Source organism: Fistularia commersonii, chromosome 7, assembly GCF_037954325.1.
Source record: "Fistularia commersonii isolate RoL2024-O1a breed Wild chromosome 7, RoL_Fcom_v1.0, whole genome shotgun sequence".
In the NCBI taxonomy this organism is placed as follows: Eukaryota; Metazoa; Chordata; class Actinopteri; order Syngnathiformes; family Fistulariidae; genus Fistularia; species Fistularia commersonii.
In genome coordinates this window covers 4,637,501-4,650,161 of record NC_141290.1, presented here as the reverse complement: position 1 = coordinate 4,650,161, position 12,661 = coordinate 4,637,501, and the positions used below count along the sequence as shown (strand labels likewise).

The 12,661-nt window shown below is 55.0% G+C and overlaps 2 protein-coding genes across 6 annotated transcripts in view; one reads left to right on the top strand and one right to left on the bottom strand.

Moving 5' to 3' along the window:
• Positions 1-9,907, top strand: part of cep290 (centrosomal protein 290) — a 32,990-nt gene extending 23,083 nt beyond the window's left edge. For 3 of the 5 annotated variants that reach the window (XM_086149258.1, XM_086149257.1, XM_086149256.1), the window contains 15 exons: positions 198-411; positions 493-630; positions 1,926-2,147; positions 2,226-2,333; positions 2,424-2,563; positions 2,671-2,826; positions 3,718-4,426; positions 4,600-4,734; positions 5,102-5,188; positions 5,403-5,567; positions 5,645-5,755; positions 6,415-6,584; positions 8,227-8,368; positions 8,447-8,543; positions 8,906-9,907. In XM_086149258.1, the coding sequence (XP_086005384.1) occupies positions 198-411; positions 493-630; positions 1,926-2,147; positions 2,226-2,333; positions 2,424-2,563; positions 2,671-2,826; positions 3,718-4,426; positions 4,600-4,734; positions 5,102-5,188; positions 5,403-5,567; positions 5,645-5,755; positions 6,415-6,584; positions 8,227-8,368; positions 8,447-8,543; positions 8,906-9,090 (2,779 nt within the window). In that variant the 3' untranslated portion in view covers positions 9,091-9,907. The remainder of the gene's footprint in view (positions 1-197; positions 412-492; positions 631-1,925; positions 2,148-2,225; positions 2,334-2,423; positions 2,564-2,670; positions 2,827-3,717; positions 4,427-4,599; positions 4,735-5,101; positions 5,189-5,402; positions 5,568-5,644; positions 5,756-6,414; positions 6,585-8,226; positions 8,369-8,446; positions 8,544-8,905) is intronic. The other 2 variants (XM_086149259.1, XM_086149260.1) reach the window with 2 other exon arrangements.
• The window catches only part of rlig1 (RNA 5'-phosphate and 3'-OH ligase 1), a 6,580-nt gene continuing 3,133 nt past the window's right edge, over positions 9,215-12,661 (bottom strand). Inside the window, exons 3-7 of the mRNA XM_086149261.1 lie at positions 12,163-12,258; positions 11,973-12,089; positions 10,525-10,722; positions 10,001-10,170; positions 9,215-9,905 (exon numbers count right to left, since the gene is read on the bottom strand). Of these exons, the coding sequence (XP_086005387.1) occupies positions 9,732-9,905; positions 10,001-10,170; positions 10,525-10,722; positions 11,973-12,089; positions 12,163-12,258 (755 nt within the window). The 3' untranslated portion in view covers positions 9,215-9,731. The remainder of the gene's footprint in view (positions 9,906-10,000; positions 10,171-10,524; positions 10,723-11,972; positions 12,090-12,162; positions 12,259-12,661) is intronic.

Below are 12,661 nucleotides of genomic sequence, written 5' to 3'. Positions count from 1 at the left end.
CCCTCATTTCTTTTCTGCTTACTTGTTAGTTATTTCTCCTCATATGCACGTCCAGTGGCGGGCAGGCGGTTCTCAACCAATCACAGTCTTTGAAATAGCCATTGCACTTAAGCGAAGGCGTGAAATGACGTTTCTTACGGTTTCTCTCGTGTAGACCCTTTGTTTTTGTTTTGTGCCGTCGCCGGCCCTCGCCGCAGGCTGGAGGACATCCACGCCGCCCGTGTGAAGTCCCTGATGGGCGAGGGGGAGGAGCTGAGGATCCAAGTGGCCCAGCTGGAGAAGGAGGTCACTTACCTGCAGACGGAGCTGGAGGCCCAGAAGGAGGCCAACGTGCGCTCGCCCAGCAACACCATGAAGAACCTGGTGGAGCGTCTGAAGGCGCAGCTGGGCCAGAAGGAGAAGCAGCTCAAGGTGCGTGGGTGGGGGTCCCTCGCTGACCTTCTGGATGTCCTCCTCCGAGAAGGCGGCTCCTCACCGCGTCCCTCCACTCAGGCCCTGAGCAAAGCCCTGCTGCAGCTGCGGGCCGAGATGACGGCGGCGGCCGAGCAGCAGGTCGTCGCCGGCGCCGCCCGGAGGGAGGAGAGCCTCAACGTGCAGACGCTGGTGGACCGGCACACCAGAGACCTGAAGGTGGGGGCCGCTTTCTCAACATCCCATAATTCAACCTCCGTTCCCTCATGACAAAGTCCGGCGAATGAAGTGCAGACAGTCAACCGTGGATTTCTGAGGCACGTCGTCCGCGTTCTGGTCCTCCGTGTCGTCCCGCTTCGGTTCTCCGGGCTCTCACATTGTCCGTAAGCGGTCACTGGTTCATGGGACACTGCAGGCCGGGTGTGTCCGATACTTCGATTGCCATCTACCGGGCGAAGGTGGTGTGTGTGTAGATGGCATGATGTTAAAACGTAGACGCCGGCCTGTCATCCTCACTATGAAATGTGTCACTTGACTGACAGTCGGTCCGTCCAATCTGACCTTTTCAGACACATAACGGTGCGTTCTGGCATGCTAGCGAGTTAGCCTCCAATTTATGTCCTCTAAACTTACGGGTATAAAATTGAGAGGGGGAGGTGGACTTTTTTTTTCTCCTATGTCATTTTCATTGTTCATTCGCCTCATCTGCCGGTCTGCCGTCGCTGTACCGAAAAAGGGAAATGCGGTGCGGCATTTTCAGACCGTTCATAAAAACTACAACGCCGACTTCCCTCCAAAAAGTGAGCCGAGAAGCAGAAAGGGGAAGGAAGTAAAATCCCAGCTGTCATTTTTCTCCCAGCTCACTTCAACTATGCTGCCGACTCCATTCAAGTCATCAGAATAAGTATTTACCAAAAAAGCACTGTTGCAGTTTGGCATAAGGGTTCATGCAGCGATGCAAGATCCAAAAACATTTAAAGTGTTAAGTATATCAGAGATATATATATCAATAGATATATATATCAATAGGTAGATATATCAATAAATACATATTAATCATTTTTGGTGGAGGTAGATCATTTTCACGTGGTCATTTGAAAAATAGCTCACAAGGCGGAAACGTGCGGGCGCCCCTGCTGTCAGACTGCTGCGTGATTGGTCGAACGTCTCCGCATGTGACCTCATGTGTGACTGACAGCTGACATGTCCGGGGTAAACCCCGCCCTCCGGCTGTGATTGGCTGAGAGTGAAACATTTCAGGAGGCGATTTCAACATTGATCTCTAATCAGGGACCTTAATCGTGATGTGTGTGTGTGTGTGTGTGTGTGTGTGTGTGTGTGTGTGTGTCATGAGACGCGTTCATCCGAGCTTCAAGTCGTGCATCTTCTTGCCTCCGTCCACTCAGCTGATGACTAAATGAAACCGCTCGCCATCTGGCGGGCTTTGAGCGCGGCGTCGATCCTGACGCGTCCGTGCAAAGATCCGGATGCCGGATGTTTCCCGTCCTCTCCAGGCTCGGGTGCAGGAGCTCGGCGAGGAGCTCCGGGCGGCCAAGGAGTCGTCCCGAGCCTCCAGGGGCCGCGAGGGAGCCCTGAAGGAGGAGGCGGACGGCCTGAACCAGCAGCTCCAGAGGAGCCTGAGGGCTCAGCGGCGCCTGCTGGCCGAGAAGGAGGAGGCCGAGCAGGAGATCCAGGAGCTGCGGCAGCAGGTGAAGCGGCTGAGCGGCGCCCTGCAGGTGAACGGCACGCCGACCGCCGCCGGCTCCGTTCGTTTCCCCTTAAAAGAAACGTCCCCCCGCGTCCGTTCCGGGCAGGACCACGGCGAGCCCGGGGTGGAGCACCTGCAGCGGAAGATCCGGAGGCTGGAGTCGGACCTGGAGAGGAAGGCCGACGCCAAGCGCGGCGGGAAAGTCGGGGCGTCGGTGGGTTCGCGCTCGCCGTCGTGACGATCGGACGCCGTCCTCCCCCCCCCCCCCTCCCCCGCTCAACTCCGGGGTGGTTCTGCCCGGCAGGGAGAGGAGGTGGCGCGCTGGGAGGAGGGGAAGAAGTGGCAGGCCCGGCTGGAGAAGGTGCGCAGCGCCCTGAAGGACAAGGAGCGGGAGAACGAGTCCCTGGCCAAGCAGCTGTGCTCTCTCAGAGAGCTCTACTCCAGGTCGGCGCACGCCGACCACGCCGGGAAACCCCGACGGACCGGAAGCCGTAGCGCTCATTCGTTCGTTCGCCCGTCGTTTTCATCGATCTGTGCCGCCGACCCGGCAGGCTGGAGCAGGAGAAGGGCTTCCTGCAGAGGAGGACCAGGGCCCGCGGCGTGACGGCCGACCAGGTGGTGGGCGTGAGGGCGGCCGAGCTGGAGGGAGAGATGGAGGAGCTGAGGAGGAAGAACGCCGAGCTGGAGAGCCAGATCGTCACCATCAGGTACGTCGAGGGTCCCCTTCGTTTTCCGGATCCTTCCGTCGGTTCTCGGATCTCACGCCGCCCCCCGGAGGCCGACCCGGGAACCTCCGTCCAAACCCCACGCCGGGCCCGAGAATCTCCCGACTCCTATCAGATAACGGGTAATTCCCAAACATCCCCGGGAATGCGTTCCTGCCAGTCAAGGCCGGTTTGCTGGAAGGGGGTGGAGGGGCGCCGAAGGATCTGCTGCCGATTACCATCACCGATGGGGGATTATCGGGAAACGGCGGCCTTCCGAGGCTCGGGGCTCGACCGCGGCGAGGGGAAGACGATACCTCCGGAGCGTTCGGAGCCCTCCGTCCCGCCTCCTCTTCCTCACGCGGCCACCCACTGAGCCGGGCGGGAAAAACTACGGGGTTCACCTTGGGTCCATCAGAAGCCCACGCATGGACACACACACACACACCGCCGCTCACACACTGTTTTTCTAATTGAATTTGATGTTCCCAGTCAATCGTCTTCACACGGACGTGATACCTTTTTCTATTTCACACCCCGACACACCACCAGATCATGTTGTCATTCACTCTGTGTCCATCACACTCACACACACACACACACACACACACACACACGCTGGTTGTGCCTCGGTTGGCAGAGCGAGCGCCCCTCAAATTGGTGTGATTTCCGCTTTCCCTCCTGTCTGCGTGTTGAGGTGTCAGGACACGGCGCCTCGAGCTCAAGCTGCCCCCTGACAGTCTGGGTAGCACCTTGTATGGCATCTGTGTGTGTGTGTGTGTGTGTGTGTGTGATGCAGGTTTAAAGTGCCTTACCCTGCAGGGTAGTGAAAGTGCTCTATAAGGCCAGGAGATTTCACCCTCCCGCCTCGTTGTTCTGTGTGTGAACCGGCAGGCAAAGCCAGGCTCTTCCCCGGGACGCCGCCATGGAGGACATGACCCTGAGGAACCGCCACCTGGAGGAGAAGGTCCACTCCCTGGAGATCCAGCTGTCCCGGGAGGCGGCGTCCAGGCCCTCGGTGAGTCCCGCTCCGTCGCAGGGCTCTGGCCGTGGGGCCCCCGCGAGCCCGGGAGCTCGCGGCGCCTCCGATCTGACGGAACCCGACGCCGAAACGGAAGACGGCGGCGGAGAAGGGCGGCCCGGTCTGGAGGAGGCGGAGGGCGGGGAGGGACGAGCGGGAAATGAAGAGGAAGATGCGGCGGGAGACCCGGACCTGAACCCCCAGGAGACCAGAGGAGAACCCGAACCCGGATCTCCACCAGAGACACGCAAGTCACAAACGCCGCCTTCCGGCTCCGAGGCGGCGGCGGCGGCGGCGGCAGAGGACAGAGACGCCGTCGGTGGATCTGACAATCAAGAGACGGATGATGAAGTTGGAACCGGCGCTGAGAAGCCAGAGGGGCTGGAGAGCGGCGGCGAGACGGACGGGGCGCCGCAGACTACAAAGGGAGCGGCGAGCGGCGATAATCCAGCGCATCCGTGTTTAGAGGAACCGGATGTGGAGCTCAGCTCGGCAGAGCAACAACACCTGGATGGACTTATCAGTGCAGGAAAGGAGGGCGATGAACACAAACCAGGAGCCGGACCGCTTAGAACCCTGAAGGTACTCGGGTTCTCGCCGCTCCCCGGGAGGAGCCGTAGAGCTAGAGAACCCCTCCCTCCCTCCTGGTCCTCGACCCAAAGCTCTCCTGACGCTCCGACCGACGATCCGCCAACATGGCGTCGCCGTCTGGGATTCACCGCTCCTCTCCTGTGGCGTTCCTCCGTCCCCTCTAGACGTCGGGCCGAGGGACCGAGACGCCGTCGCAGCGCGACCCGGACGCCCAGAAGGAGAACCTGAAGCTGGCCTCGGAGAACCTGGAGCTGCGCTTCCAGCTGGAGCAGAACGGCAAGGACCTGCCCAGGCTGAAGGTACGAGGCCGACTCCCGAGAACATCCGTCCGGGAGGTCCCGGGGTTTTTCGAAGCGGGACGGAAGCTTTCGGGCGAAACCCCGCCCCTCGCTTTCGGTGTCAGCTGTGATTGGCAGGTGTTGCTAACAGGAAGTTAAAGTTTGTCGCTAGGGAGTCGGGGGCGGGGGGTCGTCACCATGGGCGGCGAGTTAACGAGCTCAGACTGGCCTTATTTTCACGCAGAAAACTAAACACTGAGTGTCGCTGGCTAGCGAGCCAGGCTTCTTACAGATACACAACATCGAAACCCGTTCCCGTAGTCCTCAGAAGCAGCAGGTGCGGCCGTAGGATTTTCATACTTCTGATCTTCTGACTTGTTTGACCCAGAATCAGGTGGCCGACCTGAAGGAGCTGTGCGACGCCTTGAAGAAGCAGAACGCCGATCTGGAGAAGAAGCTGGATCACGTCCGCGCCGTAGGTTTCAACGTGAAGCGCCCGTCCTCCTCCTCCTCCTCCTCCTCCTCCTCCTCCTCCTCCTCCTCCTCCTCCTCCTCCTCCTCCTCCTCCTCCTCCCCCGTTTCCCAGAAACGATTCAAGGCGACGGCCGCCGTCAGCCAATATCCTGCGGTTCTCCAGCGATACCAGGCGTGACCCGCCACATCCTCTTCTCCATTGCGCTCCTCATCAGGCCGGCCGCAGCGGAAAGACGCTCCCCGAACTGGAGAAGACGGTGGGCTTGATGAAGAAGGTGGTGGAGCGGCTGCAGAGGGAAAACGAGACGCTGCGGAAAGCGGGCGCCTCTCCGAGCCGGGATAGGATGGCCGAGCTGGAGCGGGAGAGCGGGAAGCTAAAGGTCGCGGGCCGGGCGCGGCGAGCCGCTTCGTCCCGTCGCGCCGGCTCGCCGCTGACGGCCGGCTCTTTGTCTTCAAGGCCGACCACGAGAAGCTGAGGGCCGAGAGCCGGGCGGAGCTGGAGGCCGCCGCCAGGGGCGCCGAGAAGGTCGCCGCCGAGAACGAGCGCCTGCGCAAGGAAATCAAAAGGGTAACGGAAGGACGTCCGCGTGCCGAGCCGGGCCGTCCGAGGACTCGACTTCGATCGCGAAAGATGTCGGACGCCCGTCAGATACCGGTTTAGCAGCGAGGCGTCGATTCTTGCGTCGGGTTTCGTGTCCGTGAAATGTAGGTTTTCATCGGTAATATATGTATTTAATGTCAGACGTCTTTTTTTTTTTTTTTCCCCTCGGGATTTAAAGTCGGTCAGATGTCGATTTACGCTCCGATTTTCCGCCTGACATGGATTTAACATCCATAAGACGGGGGTTTCCTGTCAGACGTGGAATCGGTGAGACTCGGAGGACAGACGTAGATTTCACAGCCTGAAGTTATGATTTGAACATCAACCCTCGACGGAAGTCGGACGGATGAAGATTCATCGTCGATGGGAAGTCAGTTTGACATCGCTAAGATGCTGATCTTCAACCTCGCGTCTCCGATTCGGACGAAACCGTCTTTTCTGAAGCCACGGAGTTTGGAGGACGTTCAAATTCCGGTTCCTTATCATCCGCTGTCGGGATCTGGATCGAACTCGCTCCGTTTGTTCTTTTTTTTTTTTTTTTTTCTCCCCTCCTCTGGTTCTTTTCTTGACTTCTTTTTTCCGGTTCCTTTCTCCGCCGAACTCGCGTCTCACGTCGGCTCCCGCAGGAGATCGAAGCCACGGAGCGTCTGAGGGTGGCCAAGGCCGGCCTGGAGCTGGCCAACGACAAGCTCGAGGCCGAGCTGGAGCAAACCAAGCAGCGGCTACGGGACTCCCTGTCCAAGCCCATCGCCGACGGCGCCGAGCGCAAAGCCTGGAAGGCGTCCGTGGTTACGAGGTGGGCGCACACACACACACACACACACACACTCCGATCATTAAGGGCTTCAGCTCCACCTTGAAGCCTCAGAGCCAGAGGTGTTGGTTCTCCGTGTCCTCCTGAAGCCCGACCGTCGGCGCAGATGCTCCGCAGACGGGCCTCCGTCCGTCCGTCCGTCCGTCCTCGTTGGACGAAGATCTGGGGTCTTTATGTGGACCAGACAGCTGGAACCGGACCGGAGCTCCGCCACCAGAAAGATCCGGAGCCTCTCCGGATCCCCCGCAACCCCCCCCACTCTCGCACGACCCCATTGGTCCGACAGGCCTCGCTGATCCGGCCCCCCCTCGGCTGGACCGCAGAGCCCCCCTTTTTTTTTTTTTTCCTCAGCAGAAGTTGATGTTCCCATGAAGCCTCCAGTTCCCGACCTCGCGGGTCCTGCAGCGTTTTTTTTTTTATATTCCCATGACGTCGTCCCGTCAGAATTTCTTTGATCTACAATCCGAAAGCAGACCGCGAAATATAATCGTCTTTGCGTGTACATAGGTTTTTTGTTTTGTTTTTTGTTTTTTTTTAAATTGGTCGCTCGCTGGACGATCACATACATTCAGGGGAAACATCGGCAGACCAGACCAGCCGGGGATACAGGAAGTTGAAAAGCCAAAAAAAAAAAAAAAAAAAAATCCTGAATCACAGAAGTCCAAAGTCTTCAATTCCACAAAGGGCAAATTACAAAAATGTAAACGTGATACGCCAGGAAGTCCTGTAGATTGACGTGTGCAGTCTTACTGTGGAGACGACACGTAAACACACCTGAAATGTGAAGAAAAAAACTCCTTAAAACTAAGAAAAAAAACACCTTCATTAAAGAAACAACCCTTGAAATAAAAAACTCAAAAGGGAAGAACAACTTAAAATCCCTTTTAAAATAGAAAAAAAAAAAAAAGGTAAGATAGCAGCTTATAAAATCACATTGAAATACAGAAAAAAAACACCTTTTGTACAAAAAAAAAAATTAATAATAATAGTATGATTTTATAAAAGAAAAAAAAAAATTCCAGACCTGAATCAAGTGCGTGACCTACTGCTTCCTGCCTTGAGGTCAAGACAACACCCTCACCTCGCGTTGAACTTTGACCTCCGCTTCGATATGTAGAACTTTACCCCATACACACACACACACACACACACACACACCTTTCGACACCTGCTAGCTGACACTGAACACGGTTCTCTCTCTGCGGTTTGATTTCCCTCCAAGCTCGGCTGGCTGGTTTGGCTGGTGTTTTTAGTGTGTGTGTGTGTGTGTGTGTGTGTGTGTGTGTGTGTGTGTGTGTGTGTGTGTGTGTGTGTGTGTGTGTGTGTGTGTGTGTGTGTGTGTGTGTGTGTGTGTGTGAAGGGGGAGGGGGATTAATCGCGCAACTGTTCTGCTATCATTTATTACATTTGGGGGAGGGCGGGCGTCTGGTGTCTCTGGTTAACGTTTGCTCAACAGCAGTTTGTTCCTTCCGATCCCTCTCACCCAGGCTCACCAGTCCTTGACTGTGCGTGTGTGTGTGAGAGAAGCGCACGTACACACACACACACACACACACACACACACAGTTGAATCATAGCCAGACTCTTAACCCCCCTCCAACCCCATCCTCTCCTCGGCCTGCAGAATGTTTGAGCGGAAGATGAAGGCGCTGGAGCAGGAGTTGTCGGTGAAGGCGTCTCAGCTGGCCGAGCTCAAGGAGCAGCTGAAGGAGACGAGCCGGCGCGAGGAGAAGACGCAGGCCGCCGTGCGCCGCCTGGAGGACCAGGTGCGACCCCGTATCCTAACCCCCCCCGCCGCTCTGCGACCCCTCGGGATTTGATGCGCGACCGTCCCGTCCCCACAGCTGGACGCTGCGGTAAAACGCCCCCGGCGAGGGACGACAGACGCGGCGGAGATCCGGGGCGACGAGAAGGTGGCGACGGCGGCGGGAGACACCCAGGGTGAGGGACACGCCGGCGTTTGATTGGTGCGACGTCACGATGTCACCGGCAACCAGGTTCACACGCCAAAAGTGGGGGTCGACCTCCGACCGGCTGATCCGCCGAGCTTAAGAACCATCAGGACTCTAGATTGACCTTTCTTGTCTTTAATCCGTTCATTTTCCACGGCGAGCATCCCAGCGAGGGGGCGGGGCTTAACCCGCTCGGGCCGCCCGTCAATCACGGGCCCTCTCGTTTAGTCTCCGTGGTCCCGGCCGCTTTTGGCCCGAGAGCCTTCAGAATCCTGACCCGCTAAGAAAAAGTCAGAGAACGTGTTCCGTCCGTCTCCGTCTGCTGGTCTGACCTTCTCTGCGTCCCGTCAGGCGAGGCGTCGCGGCTCAGGGCGGAGCTGGAGAGCCTGGACCCGGCCTTCTTTGAGGAGATCGAGGACCTGAAGTATAACTACAACGTGGAGGTGAAGCGGAACGTCCTGCTGGAGGAGCGTCTGAGGGAGGTGTGCGAGCGCTTCGGGGTGGCGGCGGAGACGCCCGGCGGGTCGGTCGGCTGACCGCCGCTTTCATTACTGAACCGGTTCATCTGACGGTTGAAGGACTCCACGGCCGGGACGCACGACATCTTCAGGGACCTCAAACTTGACACTTGTAGACAACGCTGCATTTGTAGTCAATATGTCATTGATGAGCAATCACAGCTTTAATGTGCATTTCATCGGGAGTCAAATGGAAAAGTCATTTTTTTACAGAAATGAAGCGAAATCTCATTAATATAATGTTTATACTTATACTCCTATAAGGTATTAATAAATCCGTCGAAACTCAAACATGACCGTTTGGATTTTCCTCAATTAAAGGTCGGCATGTCAAACCTTTTACTTTTGTCCTCCTTTGGTTTTTCCAAATAAAACCTACCCGGCGACCCCTTTGATCTGGAACGGCTCCAATGTGTAATGACAGGGTTGTTACCGCTTTATGTATCTGCAGGGACCCTTTATTTTTCTTCTTTGCTCATCTCTGCAAAGGGAAGTCTCTACAGCGGGGCGGGGCGGGGGGGTCGGACCCTCACTGTAAATCCCCCGGGGGCGGCCTTATCTCCAGGGAAGCCGGATCCGTCCGGCGGCATGTTCTGCCGCCATCCTCGAGTAAACTTGAAAGCGAGCTGATCTTGAAGTGATTAGCGGGAAGGGGGGGACTAGGGCTCGTACTGGATGTCCTGCAGGCGGCCGAAGCGGCGGCCGTTTATCCTGGAGAAGCTGGACAGCAGACCCCTGCCCTCGGACGCGTCGCCGACGCGCACCGCTACCGGCCGCCCGCCCAGCGCCGTCTCCCCGTCGGGCCAGCGCAGCCCCAGGTGATGGCGGTGAACCTGCGCGGAAAGTAGAAAGGTAACGCAACAGTCCAAGTCAGACGGTTATTGCGCATTTCTCAGGCGCTCGCGGTTCCACGGGGTTTGGCGCTCACCTTGAACAGCGTCCCGTCGCGGCAGTGCCAGACCACGCCCTCCACCCGGCCCTCCGGACTCTCCAGGAACCAGGAGCGCAGCCGCTGGAGGTCGGCGGCGGGGGCGCACCTGATGCGCAGGCTGCCGTGGGACAGCAGGCAGTGGACGGGCTGCTTCTTACTGCCCAGGCCTTGGGAGGAAGGGGCGCAGAACGGCGTCAGTCGTTGCCACGGTAACGTCACGTCTCGTACCCACACGCTCGTATTTTTTAAGTATTTTCTTTCTCGTGTACTTAAAAGCAACTCCCGCTTCCCGTTTGGTCTCTATTTCAATGTTGTATCGTTGTGCCTTGTCCTGCTTTTTGAAGCCGCTCTCTAAATTTTCTAAAAGTAAAATGACAATAAAAGTCTCGAATAAGTAAAAGTGCGCGACCAACTCGGTTAATTTGTAGCTCTTTTATTGCCCCGGCTCACGTTCGTTTGCCCTCGTCCTGCCGATTCCTAAATCCTCGCCGTATCCCGTCAGGAAGGTTCCGGCCCGTTACCGTAGGGATTGCCGTTGACGTTGGTCCCGATGAGCTCCAGCGTTTGCTCCTGGAGGTCGGCCAGGGGCGCCGCCGCCAGCTCCAGGGCGTCCTCCTTGTCGGCGGCCGGCCGGAGAAGCAGAGCCGCCCCGCGCTGGTAGTCCACCACCGAGGAGTGCCAGCAGTACTGCTTGTTGTCCCTCTCCACCGGAACCCAGCCTGGGGGAAGGAGACGGACGGGAAGCGGGTCTCGTCTCATCGTCGGGACGCTTTTTCTTTATCCCGTCGGAATTTATCGAGTGTTTTTCAGGTCAAGTGTTTCTTTCAAGTGCTTTTCTTATTTATAGCAGTGCTTTTTATTGATGGGTTATTTAAGGTTTGTTCCATTTTAAGGAGTGTTTATCTTAACAAGGATTACCTTTTCGTTGAAAAAATATGAGAAAAAAACAACCCTTAAGTAAAGAAGAAAAGCCCTTAAGCAATGAAAAACAAAACTATCAGTGGAAAAAAAGGGCCCTGAAGTAAAGAAAATATTCCTCATGGCAACAAAAAAAACTTCCTTGAAAGAAAAAACAAACTTTAGTAACCAAAATGCCTTAAGCTAAGAAAAATGTCCTTAGAGAAAAACTCAGTGAAAAAAGCAAAAAACAAAGAAAATACCCTTTGAGTAAAAGTAAATGAAATGTCCTTTTAGTAAAAAAACTCAAGTTAGGACAGAAAACACTGCACAAAGAAAAGCCCCAAAAGATGACTTGGCCCCTTAAAATCAAGGAAAAAAATCAGGAATAAGACTTTTAAATCCCCTTAAAAAATAAGGGAGGACATCATTAAACAACCACAAACCAAGAACTTATTAAAGGGGATTTTTCTCTTTACTCAGAAGTGACTTTAGAAAGTAATAGAAAAAGAAATATTTAGGTTTTCACTGTGTGTTCTCTGATAGTGAAGGATCCCTCCGTGCCCTCCAGGCCCCGTGAAATGAGTGTCTGGTCTGTATTTTGTCTGAATCTGTAGCAATTCTAACCTCCTGCACGTCTTTTTTAATACATCACTTCCTGCTGAGTCTGGCTGAGACGTATTAGAGATGGAAATCTTTTGGGGTGAATTTCTGACATTTTGTGCTGATTTATATAAATAAACACACACACACACACTCACAAGAGTATATATACATATACATGTATACATACATACACATGTATGTATGTATGTGTGTAGGTATGTATATATATATGTATATATATATACACACACATTTATATTCATACACACATCTATATATACATATATGAATACGCACATATACACACATACATATTATATATAAACACTCACACACACACACACGTGTGTGTGTCTATATACACATGTAGATAATTGATCATCTTTTTGGAACGCGGGGGGGAATACGAGCAGTAGATTAAGAAAAGATCATAGATTATAGTGTCAGGTCATGTAATGGGACCCACCTGGAATGTGTCCGTGCTCGTCCGGAAGCGGCCTCCCGTTCTGATGTTGGACGCCGTGCGCCGGGATCCACGTCTCCGGCACCGCCTTGAAGTCGTCGTCCAGGTTCCAGCAGAACCCTGTCGGGGGACAGACGGGGCGGGAGTGGAGGCGGGCGGCGAGCGGAGAAGCGTCCCCGGGGTTCGGGCTTACCTCTGCCGCTGCGATGGATCTGCTGGTGCTTCCGGAAGCGTTTCTCGGCCTGTTTGTTGGGCCTCCGGTCCAGCCGAGCCCAGAGGGAGGGCTGACCTGCAGAACAAGGGTCCCCTCAGCCTCTCTCAGATATTTATTCATTCCGCGGTTATTTAACGAATCACTGCAGAAAAACGTTCCTTTGTCCGAACTCATTTTCCCCGCTCGACACCTTCCATTCAACCAGGGGGTCGGCAAATGTGCGACCATCAAAGATCGTCGGTCCCGTTCACCCAAAGAAAAGGAAACCAAAAGCTTCGAAACCCTCGTGACATCTAAAAAATGACACTGAACATACCCCCCCCTTTATACTATGTATATAAGAACAAAAATCTGCTCTGTTACAGTTATAAAATCAATGAAGTGCTACAGAGAAAACAAAATTTGTCTGCGAGCAACGCAAATTTTTGACAAAAAAAATAAGAATAAAAATAAGCAGGCTGGAGGGTTACATTCAAAT